The following is a 20,490-nucleotide window of genomic DNA, read 5'->3' as shown; positions in this document are numbered from 1 at the left end:
GGACATATTCTTATTCACACACATCTTGGTGAAACACCGATTAGCTATGCTCAGGAAGAAGTTGTCATTATATGGATCACGTAGTTCACATTAGCTACTATCTGAGGAATTACCCGGATGTACCTTTTACTTACGCAACATATATTACTTATTCCTATATAAATGATTTATAATATCAATTCATCCGTTCAATGTACACACTGTGGTAATTGCCAAGGATAAGCCATTTCTTATAAATAGTGAGAACTTCTGTGATCATAATAAGCTAGAAACTGGATAACTCAATGATAAGAGCAACCCGCAAAGATTGCTATAGAACATACTAGAGGATATCTGCTGCTTATCTACGTGTCATCTACTGCACTGGTCACTTGCTGAGAAGCTATTAGCTTTTAGCAAATGGCCAGTAGCTTTCGACCCATTTAAAGATGATATATGCTGCTCTTTACGAGTCGTTTAATGTACTTGTCATATCCTGTACTGAACATTTGATATCAGCTGCTCGTTTATGGGACAGACCGACCGAGTTTCCAGCTGGTTACAGCTTTTTGGCGAGGCTTTGATAAGTTGTTACCAGCACTCAGCTCAGTAATAGAAGCAAAGCCAGTACCGTATTTACATATGAGCCCTTTTATTGGAGGTAATGTACATATATAATTATGGAGGCTATGTTGTCTTTCCCCCACCTTGAATGTCAGGTCTATTGTCGTTCATTGTAACGGTGACAGAAGGTAGCTGTTTATCGTTTTCTGCCGGGGCCAACGAGCTTGATGCTGATTCATCCATTAAAGAATTCATACCGGATTCTTTTGCAGAGGTTTCGCTGGCAACGACTTGGGTATATGTATGGATCGAGGCTTCCATTTCATCTTTGCGTATTGGCTTACTGACGTATCCGTTCATACCTTAGTACACAATACAGTGTTAAATACCTCCTTAGAATAAATAAAAAACGTGTGAAGTGTACAAGGTATATGAAAAAGAGCTTACCTGCAGCCAAGCACTTTTCCTTATCACCAGGCATAACACAGGCCGTCATGGCAATGATATAGGGATGAGCAGGTGTTTCTGAAAGATTCCGTCGAATATACTCGGACGCTTCAAAGCCGTTCATTTCAGGCATCCAAATGTCCATAAAAATAAGGTCAACTGGATTTTCATCGCCTTGTTTAGATTTGCGAACAATATCACACGCCTCTTTGCCATTCTGAGCAACGTCCGGATGGATACCAAGTCGACTAAGCATACGTGTGACAACCTTTTGGTTGACCGGATTGTCGTCGACAAGCAATGATCGGACGTTACCAGCAATTTCATTAAGCGGTTTCCCAGACGATCCACTGGATATACTTGACAGCGTACTTGTCATAGTGTTGGATCGCCCTCGACGCATTGTCCTTGCAGAGCCGCTTTTAATGCGCTTTAAAGAATCAGCTCGAGGCTGACCAGGAGTCGCCGTATCACCGGTACTAGTAGTTGCTGCAGGTGTCACTATGCCATGCGGTGCGCTGCTTTTCTCAGACTTTTCGTCCTCTGGTACAAGAGGCGGTTTCAATAATCTGAGCATCGTCGCAAAGAGCTTGGATGCCTTTACTGGTTTTGTTATACAAGCGATACGTTCAATACAGGCCGACTCAAAAGGATTGCCGTATTCCATGCGCGGTGTAGGCGAATCTTGCTCTCGCAACGGGGCATCCTTGGATAGCTGTGGTAGCATGAGCTGCTGATCAGAACCTCCGGAAGGTCGCTCTTGACGTTGATTACGCATGTCTTTGACACATAATGTAGGTACGGAGCGTAGGCTTGGAATACGGTCCTGCAAAGCGGAAAGTGTAGCATGGGTCGTAGTTGGCTCGGACCCTAGCGCTTCAACCACTACGAATTCTTCATCAACGATAAAAAGCGAGAGGTGTGCTGTTCCTTGGCGCTTGAGTTGCTCTTCAGCATCCTGAAAGCTTAGCACATGTGCTTGTGGCAAGGGTATGTATTGGAGAAGAGCGGTCCATCCTTTTTGCGTGTACTTGTGATCGGCTACAATGATAGCAGACTGGCAAAGGGTACTAATTTCATCAAAGCAATTGAACGACCCATAAGTAGGACTGTCTGCCTGCCTTTGTAGCTTGACAGTGAAATTAAAGGTAGATCCTTGGCCATATTCAGAGTCAAACCACTAAAGATTTTGATATATGTTAGTACAAATCGCAGCATGGAAGCATCGCAAAAACGAAAACTGCAGTGATATATTACCATATCGCCGCCCATCATGCGACTAAGTTTGCGACTAATGGCAAGACCCAAGCCCGTTCCGCCAAAATTACGCGTGGTAGAAGCATCAACTTGAGTAAAAGTCTGGAATAGTTTGTCTGCTTTTTCTTTCGGGATACCAATACCAGTATCACGAACAGAAATTAGCAGAAACTCTTTCCCAGAGCTCTGATCTAAGTTCGAATCTGAAAGCAGCCCCTTGGTCTCGTTGTTGCCGTCAAATTCGCTATTCAATGTGTCGGTCGGTGTAGAAGGCGCAGACTCATAATTTGCCACATGTATACGTACATATCCTTCTTGCGTGAACTTGAGAGCGTTGGAAAGTCTGTAGTATCAGATGAATCCAGATTAGCATCAGCTTGCTTGCAACCTCCAATAAAGGTCCAAGATGGTTCTTTTAACTTACAAATTAAGCAATATTTGTCGCAGTCGAACTACGTCACCGTAGACTGCGGTTGCTATGTTAGGATCAAATGTGTACCACAAAATAATATTCTTGTCCATATAATTGGGAGCAACTAGTTTAAGAGCGCTCTCAAATACGAAAATCTATTGCTTCGATGATTAATCCTTGACCAAAAGTTCTATATATTGAGCTGTTTCAAACTTACCAAATCCATGCGTCGATGCTCTAACGAAAGTTTGCCTGATTCGATCTTTGAGTAATCGAGTATATCATCAATAATGGCCATCAAATGATTGCCTTTTTGTTTTAAAAGATGAAAAGCAATTAAATCAGCGTTTTAACCTGAAGCTCTGGGAAATAAGCAGTCAACTTTGAAAAAGCAGCTCACCTGAAGATTCAATAGTTTCAGCACAGTCATGTAATTCCGCTGGTAAATTACTCTCCATCAAGATACGAGACATGCCAATTACCGCGTTCATTGGAGTTCGGATTTCTTTCAAATAATTAAATATGAATAATTAAGAAGATAAAGCATTACAAGCTTTCTCTTTCTTTCTTTCTTAGATAATCTTCTTACCATGAGACATGTTTGCTAAAAAGTTCTGTTTTGAAGCCGCTGCAGCTTCTGCTACTTCTTTGGCATCCTTGAGATCTATGTAGATATAACATATTAGTTATTTATGTTTTTCTTTTTCGCGAGGTATACTATCACAATAAAATATACAATTTCAGCTATACCTATTAGCAGGTTCTGCGTTCGTGTACGTTCTTCTTCTAATTCGAGTGTACGTTGCTGGAGATTTGCAGTGCGCTTACGAACTAAGTTCTCCATATCATTGGCATATTTTTCAAGCTACAACATCATAAAATACACGGATGTTATTATAAAATTCTTCCACTAGAAGGAATTTAGTGAGATTAAACATACCAATAAGGCCAAGTTATCCACTACATTGTCAGATCCTGTTATATGTGGATCGATGATCTTGATTTGATTCTTCATAAGACGTAATGTCAGTATATCACAGTATAATCTCATCAACAATCACATATTAGCAGTTAATCTCTCACTTACTCTGACATGACCAATCGAAGGTCTTGCTGAAGCTTCACGCCTCAAGCAAGCTATGATGATCTCATTCACTTGACCAACATACATATCTTGTTCTGAAGTCAACATATCCGGAAGGAGATCATGATTTTTGATCCGGTCGAATACTGCCTCGTAATTTCCTTCGCCATATTCTCTGAGCTCTTTTTGATAAGGCTTAGCACGTGTTACTATTTCATTCATAACCACCCCGAGACTATGAGAAGCATTGGAACGTCAGTGTTATAATTTTTGTTCAATGGGTATATCAGTACTTGCCTGTATATATCGGCTTTTTTGGTTGGGTATGTGACCCATGTGTCGAATGTAGTAGGTAGCACAGATTCCGGTGCCAGCCACAACAGATTCTCGGCATGTGGCACGATTTGCATGGGTGAATCATAATCACCGATGTATGAGGTGCCTCTCGCACCGGAAGGTATACCGCTTACACGATGGTAAATCTTTGGGTAGCGTTTGGAGAGCGCCGTAAGCGTCACTGGATCTAACTGGGTTTCGCGAACCTTGTAAAGACCGTAATCCGTTAACTTTAATTCCCACCGGCCGGTTATGACACAAGCTTGAGACGTAAGGCATCCATGAAACAAAAACTTGGATCGCTGCAAAAACTCAAGACCTTCAATCAGGTCATTGATCAGAGAAAATCGAAAGATCCAAGTGAGATCCAGGTCCGGATTTTTTAGAACGTCGTATAATGTTCCCTTGCTGCAATACTCTGCATATTTTTTACTAGTGAGCAAAAAAGATGATACATAGCTCGCCTTTGCTATCCTAGGTAGCACTAACCTTCGACAATAAATGTGCCCTGCGGTTCAATACAGAGACCAATGAACTCGACCAGTTTTGAGTGTCGTGCCATTTTCATCAGTGAGATTTCATGGTAGACAGTGTCATTAAGCTGAACCCGTCGAAACCCGATCTGTTTGACAAAAACCGGTAAGTTGCGGCTATACTGAATATATAAGTATAAACGTGCACTACTTGGCTAACCACAAAAAGATGAGGATAGAAAGTGAAAGAGCTTACTGAAAGCCAATTGCCCGTATCAATCGCTTGGATTGCTTTTCGGGGTAAAAAAGCAATCTAGTATAATATATAACAAATTTTCTAAAGCATTAGGTATGACACTCGTCGATATAAGGTATAACCAGTAACTTACTTGGGTGAATCATGCACCGTTGCCAAAGTAAAATAATCTCGAGTGGCAGAAATACTATGACGACGCGGTGAACTGACTTCGGAGTCAGGAGCATTGACGTCCGACATGGATCGCTGTATCTTTGGTGCTAACGGTGCCGCCAATGCCGCTCCTGCATCTACAAATTCAGGTGTGCGAGCTGTATCCATTTGAGGCGAGGTTGATGGTGTAGTGGGATCCTGATTGATGCCCAGCAATGGTGTAGCTGAGGGTGATAAACTAGGCGACGCATTTGGTAAAGAATTAGGTGATGGTAAAGAGGACATGTGCTGCATCGGTGGTCGCATAAGCTCGTCAAGTGATAATAGCCATGTAGCTTCTGAAGGCGTTTTAGGCTGTCCATGTTTGCGTTGCCGGAGATAGCGCCAAATGCAAAATCCAAGGATGGCGCCCACTATGATACAGCCGACAGGTACAAATACGCCAACATATATGCGCCTGCGTTTCTCTGCTTGATCTTTCAGATACGTTACGCATTGGGAATGGACTTGAGGAGTATTTTCATACTCATTATCGCACGACAGGCAGTTTGAAGCCATTTCTTCAGAAAAGGTACCATATGGACAAGGCGTACACATCGACTGGTTTGGCTCGGAGGAAAAAGTATCTGGAGGACAGGGCGCACAGCGAAATGATGCGCTCGTTATTTCGTAGTCTACAAGTTCACAGTAGGGAGAGTCGGATAGCTCAATGTAGTATTCACCCGCAGAACAAATTTCTTTCACTTCTGGCACTGCCAATCCACTTTCTTGCCATGGACGATGTGGTGCAGTCTTGGATAGCAAAATATCCAACAATGCAAGAAAACCGTTCGCATACGTATTGTAATGCCTAGTGAGAAACATTGTCAGCTATCATTTTACGATAATAAAGCAAGACATTAAGTACATTCGCACACTTACCATACACGTTTTACGCGGCCTTCCAAGAATGCTTTGAATTGATTATATTGGCTAAGAGCTGAATAAATATTTGTGCTGTTGTCTAAAAGCCCACGTAACATGCGCTGTATATCAACGTCTTCTAGGTTAATTTGTATCTCGCAGTACAGGTCAAAATACACATTTTTATCCGTAAAATAAAGCTTACATAGTCGAGAGCACTAAATACATGCTCGGAGAGTGTGACGTACACATCCGGATCATAGCCTCGTTGCTGCAATGAGTCGACCGCTTCTTGGAAATCAATTTCCATTGTCGCAAGCGTAGACAAGTTAAGCGAATGCTGAAAATCCTCCAAAGACGGGATGTCACTTGCATTTCCTATTGCGGAACGATATGCGAGGTAGATGCCTTCGCATAAATGACTCTTTTTCCAAGGAGTGTGAGCACTGAAACAAACTGGTTTTTTAAAATTGTCGAGAGCCAGATTCTGTGCGACAGAGTTCGCAAGCGTTATGGAGTCAGTCAGGATGTTTGTATTCTGTGAACTAGATAGAGGATTTTCCAAGTTAGTAATCTTGTCATAATACAACATTACAAACGAAAGTTGAACAAATTTACTCCGTAGCATTATATTTCTGGAGCTCCAGATTTTCCCAGAAGGTACCAATAACTGCCAAAGAAATATTGCGACGGTCCGTTAACTGCATTGTATAATTTAATACAAGAGGATCACTTGACTGGAGGATCAATCCTCGAACTCCCCCATCAACAAGCGCCTTGACATGTTGTATCAGCGTCGTAGCGTTTCCAATCAATCCGTCCTATGAACACCCCATATAAGTTATCAGTTGTAAAACCAAGTACCAGCAATAGAGCAAACTTGATATAGTCCTCGTGCTACCTCCTGTGAAGGCGTAACTGTCCAGTTAAGTTTTCCTGCTAGATCATATATACCGGCCATGACGCCTGCTTGATACGTGTCCCCTTGAGTGTTTGCTATGACAGCACCAATATTGGCTCCGAGATCGTGGCTTGGAATAATACTAAGTTCATCTCCATGAACATATTCAGGATAGTTTTGTTTGTTCACAAGATTGGGTCCAGTGCTGACTGTTTTGTTGATAAATGGACCGTAGCCTGTAGTGATCTATAAGATGACAATATTCAGTAAATGCGCTACATAGAGGACAACTTCGTTTGTACCTGCTTACCTGAATATACATGTAAAACACTGGTAATGCTGCTTGATAAAAGGGAAGTTGGCTTATGCCGAAGGCATCGGGAAAACGGTTAAAAATGTCAGTCATGTTGCTTTTACTGCCGATATCATAAAAAGAAACGCCGATCTGACGGTATGGGTATACATCGAGAGCTTGGGAAGCAGCCGTGGTTACGAGATCAATTCCAGCCTGTATATAAGAGATCGGCAAGCTCTTTAATATTTCGTCTGCAACAATATACATTATCATGAGCCGAAGGTTTGATATCGACGTACCAGACCCCCTAGTGACACAATTGAGTCGTAAGGGCCAGCTATAAACGCGTCCCGAACTTCACGAACAGCGTCATCTATATTATAAACAGGTAGAACATCAACCGTTCTACCTAGAGCATGACTGATCCAATTCAGTCGAGCATCGAATGCTGTATCGTCAAGGTGACCGCTGCCAATAATTTGAACTGCCAGGGGGTTTGAGTAATTGCGTTTCTGTAGTTCTTGAGCCATCATATCCGCAGATTTCTCGTCGGACTGCAGCACACGTGTGAGACCAAGCCGCTTGGCATATTCCAAACCAGTGTTGAATACGATAATTGGGATATTGCTTTGTTGTTTCGCATCTTTCACAGCTTGGAATACCTCGTCGCTGGGAATTGATACAATCATACCGTTAACACCCTGTCACTCATCCAGGTTAGGTCCAGAATTACATAAAAAATCGATATTAATATATAAAAACTCTTACGCGTTCCACTGCACTCTTGATATCTCGGCTCATTTTCTCGGTTGAGCTGACAACATGGCGATCCCATTCTAGCTCTATATTAAGTAATGAGGCAGCTTCTCGTGCAGCTGTCTCGGGGTTGAGGAAGAATGTAGAAACAATTGAGAAATGGGATATTACGGCGATCCGTAGACGTGTGGATGGCACCAGCGCTGTTTCATTCGCAGCACAAGACGGTACTAGAGATGAATTAGCCGCGTCTTGTGCTAAAGAAAGGCTTAATATAGAGCTGATGATAATGATAAAAAAGAAAGTCATGGTTCAGGCATTTTGTAATGGGGTGGGGAGACAACAAACAAAGAAGGGAAAGCAAACAAAAAAAAAATTGTTTGCATGAATGCCTGTCTACCGGGGATTACACCCGTTGTCGGCATGTTTTACTTGAGCTGAAATAAAACCAATCAATTATTAATTTCAATAGAGTGTATTTTATATAGGAAATTGATGTTTACAAAAAAAATAAGAATCGAATGAGGCATTATGTTTGTATTATACTCCTGTGCTAAATCTGTACAAAATAAAAAGAAGAAATGGGGGCGGGGGCAATGATTATCAGTAGAAAAAATGGAAAAATGTACTATGTGCATAATGAGGATTTACATTGTATCGCATAAACATAAGAAGAAAAGTGATAAGGGAGGGGCATGTTATGTATAAATATCTCTGTGTGTGTGGGTGGAGTGTGTACGTGCGTAAAGAAAAAAAAAGATATGTGCGTATTATATACGTGTGTGTGTACTGTGCTGCGTCCATGATGGAGTAATGTCGGATTCAAATATACAGAGGAGGGAAAGGAATAAGAAGGGTGAAGGGATCGTATGGCGAAATAGTAGTAGTGATTAGCTGGGATCTGATCGACAGGTCACCGTCAGCGATGTTTAATTACTTAGAAAGATGGTGCATGATGATGATGTTGTTGTTTCTTGCGGATAGAACCTGAAATTTTCGTCGATCGCAGTTCGCACTCTTTCCATGATCGACATCCGATTTCTTCAGCTACGGTTTTCCAGGCCTTTTTGAACAGACGTGAGTTCTTTTTGACAGCGAGCATCAATAATCGATCTTCAGCGCTCGTCCATTTGCGCTGCTCCATGGCCTTGCTCTGAAGTGTCTTGTAGCGGCCCCAACAGCATCCTCGAGATCGATGGGGAAGATAGGTAGCGGAGATCATGGCCCACGAGAGGCCCTGACTGTATCCCTGCTCCAAAAGGTAATCTTCCTCGGGCGTCCATGGTGTCCGAGTTTGTGGTGCCGATCCTCCCTTATTGTGAGCTGATCTGCTATCCTGTTGTTGTTGTTGCTGCTGCTGTTGCTGCTGCTGCTGAATCTGAAGGACGTTTGTGAGGGGTGGTAAGGCTGCAGTAGGCGAGGTAGGCGGGGATGGAGGTGACGAGTAACTCGACGTTGGGCTTCCAGCTACTGAGCACGACGAAGCCGTTGACCATGTCATTGGCGACTTTGGCAATTCGACAATTTCGTCCTTGCTATTATCGGCGTCGAAGAAATACTGCTGCTGTTGGTGTTGCTGAGTGTTGAGTAGGTTCTTGATATCCATTGTGAGCAAAGTAGGTTTAAAGTTGGAAAAAAGGTAGTAAAGAAATAGAAAGGATAAGCAAGGTTAAGTAGAAGTGAAGTGCTTGGAATAAGGTAGAGAAACAATGGTAGATCCCAACATGTCGGTCTTTTTTATAGTTTTCCGGTGTAAACCCCACCCCTCTTCTGAAGCTAGTAACACGCACTCCTGGGTATTTTACTCACGTTGCATAAAATGTCAACAGAGGCCCATATAGGAGCGGAGGGGAAGCAAGAGGAGTATGGCTCAAGGATCGATGGTTCAACACGCACCATGATCGGATCGGGATGGTAAAAATATATCAGCAGTAATATTGAGTAGCTCCTATGATCCTATAATGTGGTCCTCTCCTCAATTCCTTCTCTTTTTGGGGGGAGGAGCTACCACCTCCTCCCCTGAGAGACCATTACGGCTATTTCGTCATAACATCTTTTACTTTGTCATAATTAATAGTTATTTTTCTTTTTTCTTTTTCGTTTTGCGTCATTGACGGGTCTTGTTATTGTGCTCCTCCTCATTTCAACATCGTCATAATGAACTTTATTTTATAATTTCCATGATGTTACGCTGCTTTTCTATCCATGCTTTTTGTTAGGTTTTGCGCTTTCAACCCTCAGCAGCAGGGCACTTGGGAGTTTTCATTCTATTTTCTCGAGTGTTATATAGCCGTCGCGTGTAAGTGGCCCGTTTTTTCTATTTTGTTTTGTAACTGACCCGTGGTTTTCTGGATCCGTGAAGTGGCCCTAAGTGTCCCCATCGTCCATGCGAACGAGCCCAGGATGTATTGTTTTGATCTTTTATAAACTCCTTGCGATCGGACAAGGGTTTTTTTTCTTATGTGTGGACGGCTTTCTCTAGGGAAAGGACCAATGTGTGTTTTTATGTCATCCACTCGCCCACTGCCCCCGCCTGTAAGATGAAACGTGGTAGTCAACGTGGAGATGCATGCAAGTCAAATGCGCGTGAAATTTGCCCAGGGAAGAAAGGAAGGGTCCATGCTTATTTAGGGGGTCTGACGGCCAGCCCTGAAGCGCTAGTACTTGGTCACTTGCTATTCGGTCGATGAAATCATGTATCACTATTGTTTTGTCAATAACCCAGGAGCATGTTCATTCCTTCGTATCAGATACATTTGTGACAAATGATCGCCGTCATGCAGTCAACCTTCTCTATTTAATAAAGAATAAACATGAAACAGCAAGCCGCTGACCACAGACAGCCTGTATGCTATTTCGCTGTTTGGCTACATTTTTTGCTTGCAATAAGGCATGGAATCAGCACTTACTTTAAATTTTGCCCTGCTTGGTAGAAATCGTTTGAGTAGACTGTATGGATTTTCACTTTATAGAGACTTTTCTAATAGCACTAACAAAATGGAACAAAACAACCCAAGTGAGAACATGAAAAAGCAGTATTTCATTTGCGTGCGCTTACATCAGATGTGTTGAGACCCACTAAGCTGCCACGGGCACCGGCACAGAATTCCACATGCGAGAATAGCTCTTACTGCTATCATTACTACATTGCTACCCAATCTTGTATCGCGCGAAAGTACACAGGGGGAGGGCATAAATGAGGAACTTAACTCGAGAAAGGGCAGCTTCACAAGGCGACATGAAAATGGGTACGAGGCCCACGAGGCACCTCCCCAAAAGCCACGCGAACAATAGCCCTCTTGTTACTTCACATATCCTGCTCCTTTCTGTATGCGGGGTTTCTTCATCGCACAGACGCCCCCATAAAAAGTATGTGTATAACATCAATAGCGTATTTACAACGACATAAGATAGCGAAAAAAAACCTCGTTCACCCCTTAAAATCCTAGATATTGGAGCCCTTTTTTTTAATTATTGATGTGTGAAATATGTGGAAAACTGGAAAAAATAATATGCAAGATGTAAAACTCAAAAAATGATGCCTATCTCCTTTCTTTTCTACACCATTTTAACCTCTCCATTGTGGTAGCAGGCGATTAACTGGACCCGGAATTCTGCAAGTTGATGGTAGAACAGTTTCTAAAACAGTGCATAATGGTAATGCAAGTTTAATTCATTGTACCCCACTGTCTTTATCTCCAACACCCTCTCACGTATCATCCGCTCCTTTCACAGCAAAGATTACAGCAGCAAGTATCACTTACAAGAAGATGTGCTTGGTTTGTTGACAGAGTTTCACCCTCCTTGCAGATAGCGTAAGGAATAGGTAGGGTAACAATGCCATTTTTGAGCATCGTGGGCATACCCAAGGACCGCAACAATGTCTCCATATTGTGTGGCATAGGATCAGCACCTCGTTGAACAGGGCCTTCCGGTAACTCGATCGACTGTGTTGCAATAGCGCCCGACCGTGCATAATCAGGCTGTGTGAAATCACTGAAATATTTAACTACTTCATCGTATGGCTTGCTTGTGAACAGCAGACCGACTTCGTTGTGGAGTTCCTATATGCATGTACTAGCATTAAATATCTCCAATCTGCATATACACACACACACACATTCTTTCTCTCTCTTTCTCTATATATAACCGCTTCTCTTATTTACCGATGCGATCTTTGATAATCCTTCTTTATATTCTTCTTCGGGTGTAGTACCAAGTGCCTTGGCCATAACTCGGTTTTTGCCGTAAAACAAACGGGACGTCTTGAAATCATTACGAACTTCCTTTAAAAACGTGTTGCGCATGTCCTTGACAGAGAAAACCCAAATGTAATCATATCTATCACAGCATTCGTGAATCTAGAGAGAATTTTTATAAGATCTTATGTTCACCTGCTGTCAACTAACGGTGCTATAAAACTCACTTCTTCGATCAACTTTTCCTTTCCTTCATGGCCCTTTTTCTCGGTCCGGGTGAGTGATACTATAGATCCAATTGTTACTGCTCTGCAAGAAAGACCTCTAAATTCGTCAACGACTCTTAATAACAGACAACTTACCGACTGTGGATCTCTTTGACTTGGGCATTGTAAGATAAAAAAAAGTGAATGTGCTTAACCAGGAGTTGTTAAGCCACCACTTTTTTGAAAAAGTGTCGAGTGCGGTTTTGGGATCCAGCTCACTGTGTGACCTTCCAAATCCGTAAAATTTGTTGTCAGAGAGCTGCAAAGCTGCATGGCAGCATGCTTGCTTAAGAACCTATAATAAACATGGAAACCAGTTGCTTTTACCTGGTTACATTCAATGCCTCATAGTACCCGAGCGTTCCCATGATAAAAAATAGCTACAGGATGCTGTCTGTACATAATCTCTCAAATATCGTCAAAATCAAAAAGGAGCACACAAAATAGGACTACCCATTTTCTTGACCCATGAGATCAAGAGTCAAGGATCATACCAAATCGTAGCAGCACTTCTGCTATTAAAGCAATCATACATGATCAGAGCGTAGACAAAGGAAAAGAACGACGAAGATACCGAGCTGTATATATCACGAACGCGACAAAATTGATTTTTTGCCAAAATCGCGTCGCGTTTTCGCGAACGGCGTTTGGCGTTTCTCAAAAAAAAGTAGTTCAGACAAAGTACGAGGAACAACGGCCCTTTTTTGTCCACTTTCACCACCATGAATAACGAAGAATATTACGACATAGACTCCATCCTAGCAGAACATTCAGTGCGTATTGTCACTCGAGTAAGCAGTATAGAAATTGGGAAATTTAATGTCAATGTTTCCATTCCCCTATAGAAAATACCATGCATTTTTCTTCATGAGATGGATGCTTCTGCAAACCTAACAGGAGACGGCAACGAGGTGAACCGATCGTTCCACTTTCCTTTTACTTTCACAAAAATAAAGATGCTCCCACTCACTATTAGAGTGGAAATTCCAGATTACAGCCAATTCGCGTGTCGAACTGCCGTTTTGGATTGCCAAAATGCTCGCACAATATAGGTTAGCTCTACAGTTTTGCGGAGAGGCGCGATAAAAAAAAATGCAATACTAAAAAATGTGGCACTGCTACTACTTCTTATGTGATCCACGACAAAAAACTCATCAGGCTTCCGGACGGCGGGTAAGTTGTTCCTGTTATTGAACGTTAGCAGTTCTAGACCTAATAACCTATGTACAAAAAAACAAACAAACCAGGAGTATAGTGACCATAGAGTTACCCAGAGCATACGGCACCCGGGTGCGCAACGCGCTAGATGCAAGTCCAACCAGCATTGACTTTCGACAAATTTCCCCGTATTTCTATCAGTTTGGCACAAAGCTATACGGCCTGATCATCGACAACGAGCTTCCAGCAACACTAGAAAATACATTCAAGATACGGCTCAAGGAAATCATGAACTTATCCTTGACGGGGTCGACCAACGTGGGACAGGATTTCTTGCAGAAGTTGGATGAAACTGAAAAAGAACGTAAGAGGAAAAAGTTAAATTGGAAGAAAAGTGAGGTGTAAAAGGTAAAACGGAAAACAATTATACAGCATGTCTGATATATACTTTCTTAAAAGTATTTAAGGCTGGCCAAGAGAGCACGGCAGAGCTTAGAAAGTGGCGCCACAGAAGGCGACAGCAGCTGAAGCCGGTGTCTCTGGGTCATCGGATATCTTCCCAGTCGTCGTCGACTAGCTAATATTCACATACACACTGCAACAAGAAACACATATATCTGTATAACCCTACTTCTCTCTTTATCCCTGACCCGCCGCACCACCACTTGGCCCATCCTTATCCTTCTCTGCATATCTCCTCTTCTCACTGCATTTGGCATTCTAGCAAGCATCCTATAGCAATAAAAGACAAAAAACAGTCCTACTGTATAGGAAACCAACTTGAAACACCCACGAGCTCGATTTTTTTTTTGTGCTCTTTCTTTAATAAAACCAAAATGGCGGAACCCGCATCGTCATCGTCGCCAGCATCATCAACAACAACAAACGATCCGAAACTTTGTATACGGACGTATAGACCCACCGATCGCGAATATGTCGACTACCTCTTTTACAGCACCTATTTTGCGCTTGTCCCAGAAGGCGTCAAGCGCAAGCTAATGTCGCCAACCACTTGGATAATTTGGATTGCCGTGTACGCATATCTACTCGCGATTGTACCGGTGCTGTTACATGGAATGAATATGCCAAGCTGGACTGGCATTGCACTACGTATCTTTTTCACCGTGAGCTGGGCACTCGTCGGTTTCTCAGCACTCTTTTTTCTGACCGATCGTTTCGAAACCGTTGACCAAGTCGAGACAGTGCGACTAAACGACTTGAGCGACCCGGAAATCTATTATCTTAATTACAACAAGTACGAACAAATTGTCGCTACACCAGAGCATACAGAAGAAGAAGAAGAACAACCACCATCATCACCACCGTCAACAAAAACAGCAGCAGCAAAAGAAGAAGAAAACAACGACGATGATGACAAGCAAAAGAAAAAGAAAAAGAAGAAGCGCGTTACTTTTGACAAAGATACCAAACCAGCAACTGAACTCGTGCGGGAACTACTGCCCGAAGATGAACGGACACCAGGTCATTTCTGGGTGCTCGAAGTGGATGGGGCACCGTGCGGCATAGTCGGATTGGCCTGTTATAAGAAACCCGTGATGGATGCAAGGCCGATAATGGGTCCTAGCTGGCAGCGGTTAGGTCGCTGGGTGTGTGAACGTTACCATTTGTCGACGCCAAGTTTACTCGTTGCAAAGGAGTCGAAGCCTCGCGTGTTTGCTGAACCGTCGCCGCCACATACAGCGACACTGCAGCGTATGGCAGTGAAATATCAGTTCCAGGGATGCGGATTAGGCACGGTGCTGATCAACCGTGCCATGGTGTGGGCCAATGACCACGATATCCACACAGTCAATGCAGTGACAAACGAATTGCAAGGCACAGCTGCTCAGTTTTTACAGAAGCACGGATTCAGGAAGGTCAAAAAGGTCAGCAGTGGATGGTTTGGACAATATGAAGCGCATTGGTCTTGCAATGTAAAGACATGGATGGATGCACAACAACAACAACAACAACAATAAATAAAACACAAGCAGAAAAGAACAACAAATAGATTATACATACAAAAATCGATATATATCAGTTAATGCAGGAGGGGGGTATCCATTCTCTCTTTTGACTTTTTTGTGTGTGTGTGAGTGTGTATGTGCGTGTAAACAACAAGGAAAGAAAAAACATGTAATGTTGTAGTGAGTGTATGCAGAAGAACGAATGGTCTATGTAAGTAGTAGATGTATAATGTGTGTGATGAGGAGAGTGAAGAGAGAAAAAGAGTGTGTGTGATTTTTGAAAAAGTGACTGGATAAGTGGGTGAGTTATTGAATTAAGAATGCAACGGTGCCATTGTCGTCAACAGGTTGGAAATCAGAAGCATAGTCAAGTATCCACTGTCGATCAGAAATTATATCTTGTCTGCTTGGATCTACATCGCTGTAAAGGAAGGCATAGCGCGCCATGTGTGCCAACGGGGCAAGCTGCGCCTTGACATACGGTGAGCTCGTGGCATGGTTCTTCAAATGTGCTACCACTGTATGCGATATCCGTCCAAAGTTCTTGGCAGTGTAGTGCCAGATGTCCTTGGCCACGCCAGTGTTTTGGACCCCCCTTGCAAGCATGGTCCAATACCGAAGATTAAGTGTCTCATATTGCAAAAGCAGAGCGCCAGCATCGCCGGCAGGAACGGACAGTGACTGCAATCGTGTCTGGACAGACGCGTCCTGATACGGCTGTGAGCCATCCGCCATAAACTGTTTGCCGATCCGCATGCGGCACCGGTTGGCTACACGAAGCAACAGTCGAACATCGTCTGTGAACGCTGCAAGGGCGGTTACCTGCAGGTCGTACAGCACCCCATGGTGATTTGTCAACTGTGCAAGATGGATACCGGTGGGTGAGGTGATGAGGAACTCCAACACCTCTGCCATGGATGCCTGGAGCTCAATGTATTCCTTATGCGTGAGCATCTGCGTGCGACGCAAAAGCCGCATCGAGTCGAGCAAGGCGGTGATGTCAGTTTTTGTGAGATCTGATGCTTTAACGATCCGATTCGTAGTGTATTTTGGTACAACTCGGGGTACCCGACTGAGGCTGGGGAACGAATAGCCTTGGTCTGACAAAAAGTCCAGAAGATGCGTGTTGTCCGGAATCATGCGTGCAGAGCTGTATTCGTCCTGGTCTTCAAGCGCAAACTCGTTAAGGAAATATACGCGCACCAAGTTTGCTGCCCATCGCCCGTACTTTTCCGCTCCCAAGAAGTAGTTTGCCAACGTTAACGTTGTCACGTTCTGCGAGAGTGGTCCTAAATAAGCTGACGCATCTTCTTTTGCAAACAACGACGGCAGTTCCTCAGGCCCTACTGAATCCATGTCATCCGTCACCGACATTGGTGCGAGACGTTTTTGCGTATCCTCCAAGATGACCTCTGCGCGCTTTTCCAGCTCCTCCATCATTGTCGCCACATGTCCGTCTTTGCTCCAATACGCTTGTCGAATGCTCGCCATTTCGGTCTCGTTGTATAAGAACAGACGATCTTGTCGGAACGTCCGTCGCGCAATCTGCTCATCTAGACCGTCCAACGATGACTGAATCGCCAAGAGTCGATTAAATGCACGGATCGATGACGCCTCCTTTTTGTTCTCCTCCTGCTGCTGATTGCCCGAAAACAGTCGAAAAACCCACCCGATCGTACGAAAGTTTCCCTTGTCCTTGCTGTATGGACGCTCGATCGGTTCCCAAGCAACCGTGGGTCGATTTAAGCGACGATCTTCCTTTGCACCAAGTCTCCATAGCAACTCGAGCTAATTATCCAAAATTGTTAGATAATTCCATCTTCCCAATTACTCAATATACTTAAGTAAACTTGTATAAATCGGCTAGCCTACCTTACTGCGTCGACCATACCGCATGTTCAGATTGTATTCTTCGGTTGCATCGTATCGAAAAATAATCTGTGGTTCCTCCAATGCTTTGGGTTTTTCGTCCAAGTTATTTAACAGCACCGAGTTATTCAACAGACGAGTCATTGGTACGACGAAATATTTGGTGTCTGCGCCGTGCCGATCGAGCTGCGTTTTGATCTCGTTGAATGCGTTGTGGCTCAAGTAGCAGTTGCCATCAAAAGGCATGATCCAGCGTGCGTTGCTGATAGATCGGCCATGTTGTATAGCCGTATTACGTCCTCCATTCTAAACGCTATCCAGTTAGCGCCACCCTCCCAGTTTGCTTTTGTTGATCGAAGACAGCGAAATGGCAAGAAAACTTACATTGTTCATTGCATAAAGGTTTTTGTCATGGTATGTGTAATCCAGTGTACGCAGCTTTGCAACTTTGGAGAGTCGGCGGTAATCATCAGAATGCAAAAAGTCTGGCTCAGGAAAATGCTCCAGCCGAAAGTCCAGCTGCTTGTACTCTTCTTCGACAAAGGGAACACGGATGTACTCCATGCCGTATTTTTCCAACAAGCGCACGACAGCAGCTTCGCTGGTAGGATCGGAAATGCGGTTTAACAAAAATATTTTGCGAAAGTTTGGAAACGAGGGCTCGTGCTCCAAAATAAAGTGCAGATTCGACAGGGTCTGGCCCTCTTTGTGCCGCGGCGGAAGATCATTGCCGATGATGCGATACAGGAGGATCTGGTCACGTTGCGGCTCTGCAGCAACTGCAGTACCCGCAGAAGTAGGAGTCGTTAACGTCGAAGCTGTCTTTGCAAAGTTGAAAAAGGGTATGTATCCGAAAATGAAAATAAACAGAAAGAGGCCGGCGCCAAGCAAGAAGAATCGTCCCCAGCGCGTCCGTTGGCGATATTTTCGACTGCTGTATTGAAAAAACCGTCGCGGTTCCAGCACTTTGTCCTTGATGGAAAAGTACGACGTTGCTGCTGCTACTGTTCGCTTGGTGCTGCTCTCTCGCCGCGGTGGATAGCCGAGGTTGACGGTAATGTCTGACAGATGAGGGTTGAGATTGTTCATTCGGCGTTGTGTGGTGTTGAAGTCTAGCGTCTTGTTGACGGGCGATGACGGTGGCGAAGCGGAGGACGATGATCGTGCAATGTCTACATCATGTTTTATATAGGGTGAAAACATAATGTAGGCGAAAATAAAATAATAAAGAATAAAAAAGGTTTGGAGGAGTGTGCGGGGCAGGGAGGAAAAGTGAAGGAGAGGGAGGAGAAAAGAGAGAGAGAGAAAGAAAGCAAAACAGAAAAAGCCCTCACAATGCACTTCGGTGAAACACAGGTCACGGGCAATCCAGCCTTTTTCCTTAGCTTGGAGATAGACTACTACTGTGTCAATATTTAGTATGTATACGATAATAGTTTATGACAGTAACTAAAGTTAGTGTGTAGTGGTGCTATTGGCAAGCCCCGCTGTCTACTGCGCCAGAACGTTCTCGTTGAGAAATGTGCACAAACCTGGGATCTCACCTCCTTTTCACACACAGCACTGTTTGTACACTTCCAGTGGCATCTTGAACAAAGCCATCAAGAGCCGAGAAGAGGTCAAAGAATGGATAAGAGAGGTTAGCCATAAATGGCTAAAGATCTATGGCTGGTATATGCCGTAGTCGCTACTAATCAGAGTAGGTTTAACACAATCAAATGATCGGACCTCTTTACTATTGCGCCCCAGGTGATGTAAACAAAAATCGTTACCGTTCATGCTATTTTTAGACGTTGGCTTTGAGAATCGGTTTTTGCTTTTGCTTTGAAAGTGTGGAACACCCCAAAATAAACTGTATTTATTCAACTTATTCGGTTATATTTGAGCATGTCGTAGATCTCTTCAGAATTCTGAGAAACTTCTCCAGTGTTTGTCATCAACGGGCTGTGCAAAAAAATATGCTAGGGAAATCTCCTGCCAAGAAGAGAAGAAACAACAGCCTTTTGACACAGGCACATGTAGATCCAGCAAGCTCCGGTTCAAATTAAAGATGGCGCGCACTATCATTATAGAGAGAGGACAGAGCTAGCAATGTTCTTTGTTCAATATGCAGGTATCTGTAGTTACATAAGAAAAACATTGATGCGTAATGAGTGTATTTCTTTTTTGGGCGTCTCAACCCTTTTCTGGGGGTGAGGCGGAGACGGTATTTTACCTGGTAACTGACAAGGCATTCCTTGTTACGCCATACATATTCTCGCTTTAGCAATGTAACGGTGCTGTTGCTGGGAATGCCGTGCCAAAACAGTCCAAAATGTGGCACTTCCTCTGTGGCGAATTCTGCTGATCGAGCAGCATCCTTTATAATACTGGGCAGCAGTGGTTGCGCAGTAGTATTGATTGATAAATAAAAAAAAAAGATCTACTGCGGAGGCTAATATGTCATTAGTTTGAAACAAAGGGTCGTCACTTAAAACCGAAGAAATCTGACTTCTATTATGTGAGAGCAGATCATCAAGGAAAATGCGCCGGTGTTTAGTATACGCTAGTCGATATATGGATGATGATCGAATCCTATTACGCTTTCATCGATGAGTTAATAATATCATCATTTTTCTTTTGCACAGCCACGTCTCGTTGTTGAACGAAATGATTCATAATAATGCGTTTTCGCTAGCAAAAAGTAGATTAGAGAGATATGCAACGTTTTATGCCAAACATAATCTAATAAACTCCCCAGGTGTATACACACTGCAAGAGCTCAAAGCTTTCCCTACCATGTACTAGGATCAGGCAAGTATGAGTCCGGCTTTTTTGTGATCTTTCATAGTCCTGAGAAAAAGAAAAGCCTTCTCAAGTGGCTTGCTCACCTGCGTCGCCACATCACACTGAATTTGTCCTACATATGCACAAGGTTATAATTTCTGTGCAGTACAGCATTTAAGCACATCGTACATATCGCTAAATGTGCTGCTTCTCTTTAGAAATACCTAAAGGCGGCAACCTTGTGATACAGATTTTATAAGCGCCACACTCAATTTCTGTCGTTCCTTTTTGCAATTTTTCGGAGGTAGTGCTTTAAAAAGTTGTAGTAGTAGTATTCAGCTTTACTATATGTATTAAATATGTCTCTATATTGAAAACTGTTCCACTTTACGTTGCATAAAAGTGGTCCAGATATAATCGTAGCTACATCTGGCCGCTCCACGTTGTCT

The 20,490-nt window shown here is 43.3% G+C and overlaps 6 protein-coding genes across 6 annotated transcripts; 2 read left to right on the top strand and 4 right to left on the bottom strand.

Moving 5' to 3' along the window:
• Positions 1-666: 666 nt before the first annotated feature.
• On the bottom strand, positions 667-8,241 carry BDB00DRAFT_866325 (uncharacterized protein; the record flags this gene model as incomplete). The annotated part of the gene is made up of 22 exons (XM_053126209.1): positions 667-905; positions 991-2,170; positions 2,248-2,590; positions 2,672-2,814; positions 2,877-2,968; positions 3,060-3,164; positions 3,249-3,323; positions 3,410-3,524; positions 3,600-3,668; positions 3,747-3,938; positions 4,037-4,497; positions 4,569-4,729; positions 4,809-4,865; positions 4,942-5,811; positions 5,883-5,986; positions 6,070-6,409; positions 6,483-6,685; positions 6,766-7,011; positions 7,076-7,273; positions 7,360-7,761; positions 7,829-8,073; positions 8,217-8,241. The coding sequence occupies 22 exons, from the start codon at positions 8,239-8,241 to the stop codon at positions 667-669; spliced, it is 5,865 nt and encodes a 1,954-aa protein (XP_052985711.1).
• A 52-nt stretch (positions 8,242-8,293) lies between these two features.
• BDB00DRAFT_793979 (uncharacterized protein) lies at positions 8,294-9,236 on the bottom strand. Its single transcript, XM_053121273.1, has one exon. It carries the CDS (start codon positions 9,036-9,038, stop codon positions 8,754-8,756), a length of 285 nt encoding a protein of 94 aa, XP_052985710.1. The 5' UTR covers positions 9,039-9,236; the 3' UTR covers positions 8,294-8,753.
• Positions 9,237-11,239: 2,003 nt separating this feature from the next.
• Positions 11,240-12,895, bottom strand: BDB00DRAFT_793976 (ribosomal protein L10-domain-containing protein). The gene is made up of 6 exons (XM_053121272.1): positions 12,609-12,895; positions 12,378-12,508; positions 12,243-12,301; positions 11,983-12,177; positions 11,581-11,880; positions 11,240-11,455 (listed from the first exon to the last, which is right to left on the bottom strand). Exons 1-6 carry the CDS (start codon positions 12,647-12,649, stop codon positions 11,375-11,377), a joined length of 807 nt encoding a protein of 268 aa, XP_052985709.1. The 5' UTR covers positions 12,650-12,895; the 3' UTR covers positions 11,240-11,374.
• A 108-nt stretch (positions 12,896-13,003) lies between these two features.
• On the top strand, positions 13,004-14,020 carry BDB00DRAFT_866322 (uncharacterized protein; the record flags this gene model as incomplete). The annotated part of the gene is made up of 6 exons (XM_053126208.1): positions 13,004-13,072; positions 13,154-13,192; positions 13,272-13,333; positions 13,440-13,454; positions 13,529-13,803; positions 13,899-14,020. The coding sequence occupies 6 exons, from the start codon at positions 13,004-13,006 to the stop codon at positions 14,018-14,020; spliced, it is 582 nt and encodes a 193-aa protein (XP_052985708.1).
• A 255-nt stretch (positions 14,021-14,275) lies between these two features.
• BDB00DRAFT_752963 (acyl-CoA N-acyltransferase) lies at positions 14,276-15,418 on the top strand (the record flags this gene model as incomplete). Its single annotated transcript, XM_053118659.1, has 2 exons — positions 14,276-14,707; positions 14,840-15,418. 2 exons carry the CDS (start codon positions 14,276-14,278, stop codon positions 15,416-15,418), a joined length of 1,011 nt encoding a protein of 336 aa, XP_052985707.1.
• Positions 15,419-15,712: 294 nt separating this feature from the next.
• On the bottom strand, positions 15,713-18,364 carry BDB00DRAFT_753162 (alginate lyase-domain-containing protein; the record flags this gene model as incomplete). The annotated part of the gene is made up of 3 exons (XM_053118672.1): positions 15,713-17,194; positions 17,279-17,581; positions 17,660-18,364. 3 exons carry the CDS (start codon positions 18,362-18,364, stop codon positions 15,713-15,715), a joined length of 2,490 nt encoding a protein of 829 aa, XP_052985706.1.
• Positions 18,365-20,490: the final 2,126 nt, after the last annotated feature.

This window comes from Zychaea mexicana, assembly GCF_025766255.1.
Source record: "Zychaea mexicana strain RSA 1403 chromosome Unknown BDB00scaffold_1, whole genome shotgun sequence".
Classification (NCBI taxonomy): Eukaryota; Fungi; Mucoromycota; class Mucoromycetes; order Mucorales; family Lichtheimiaceae; genus Zychaea; species Zychaea mexicana.
The sequence above is the reverse complement of the archived record's forward strand: the minus strand, read 5'-3'. Positions and strand labels throughout refer to the sequence as shown.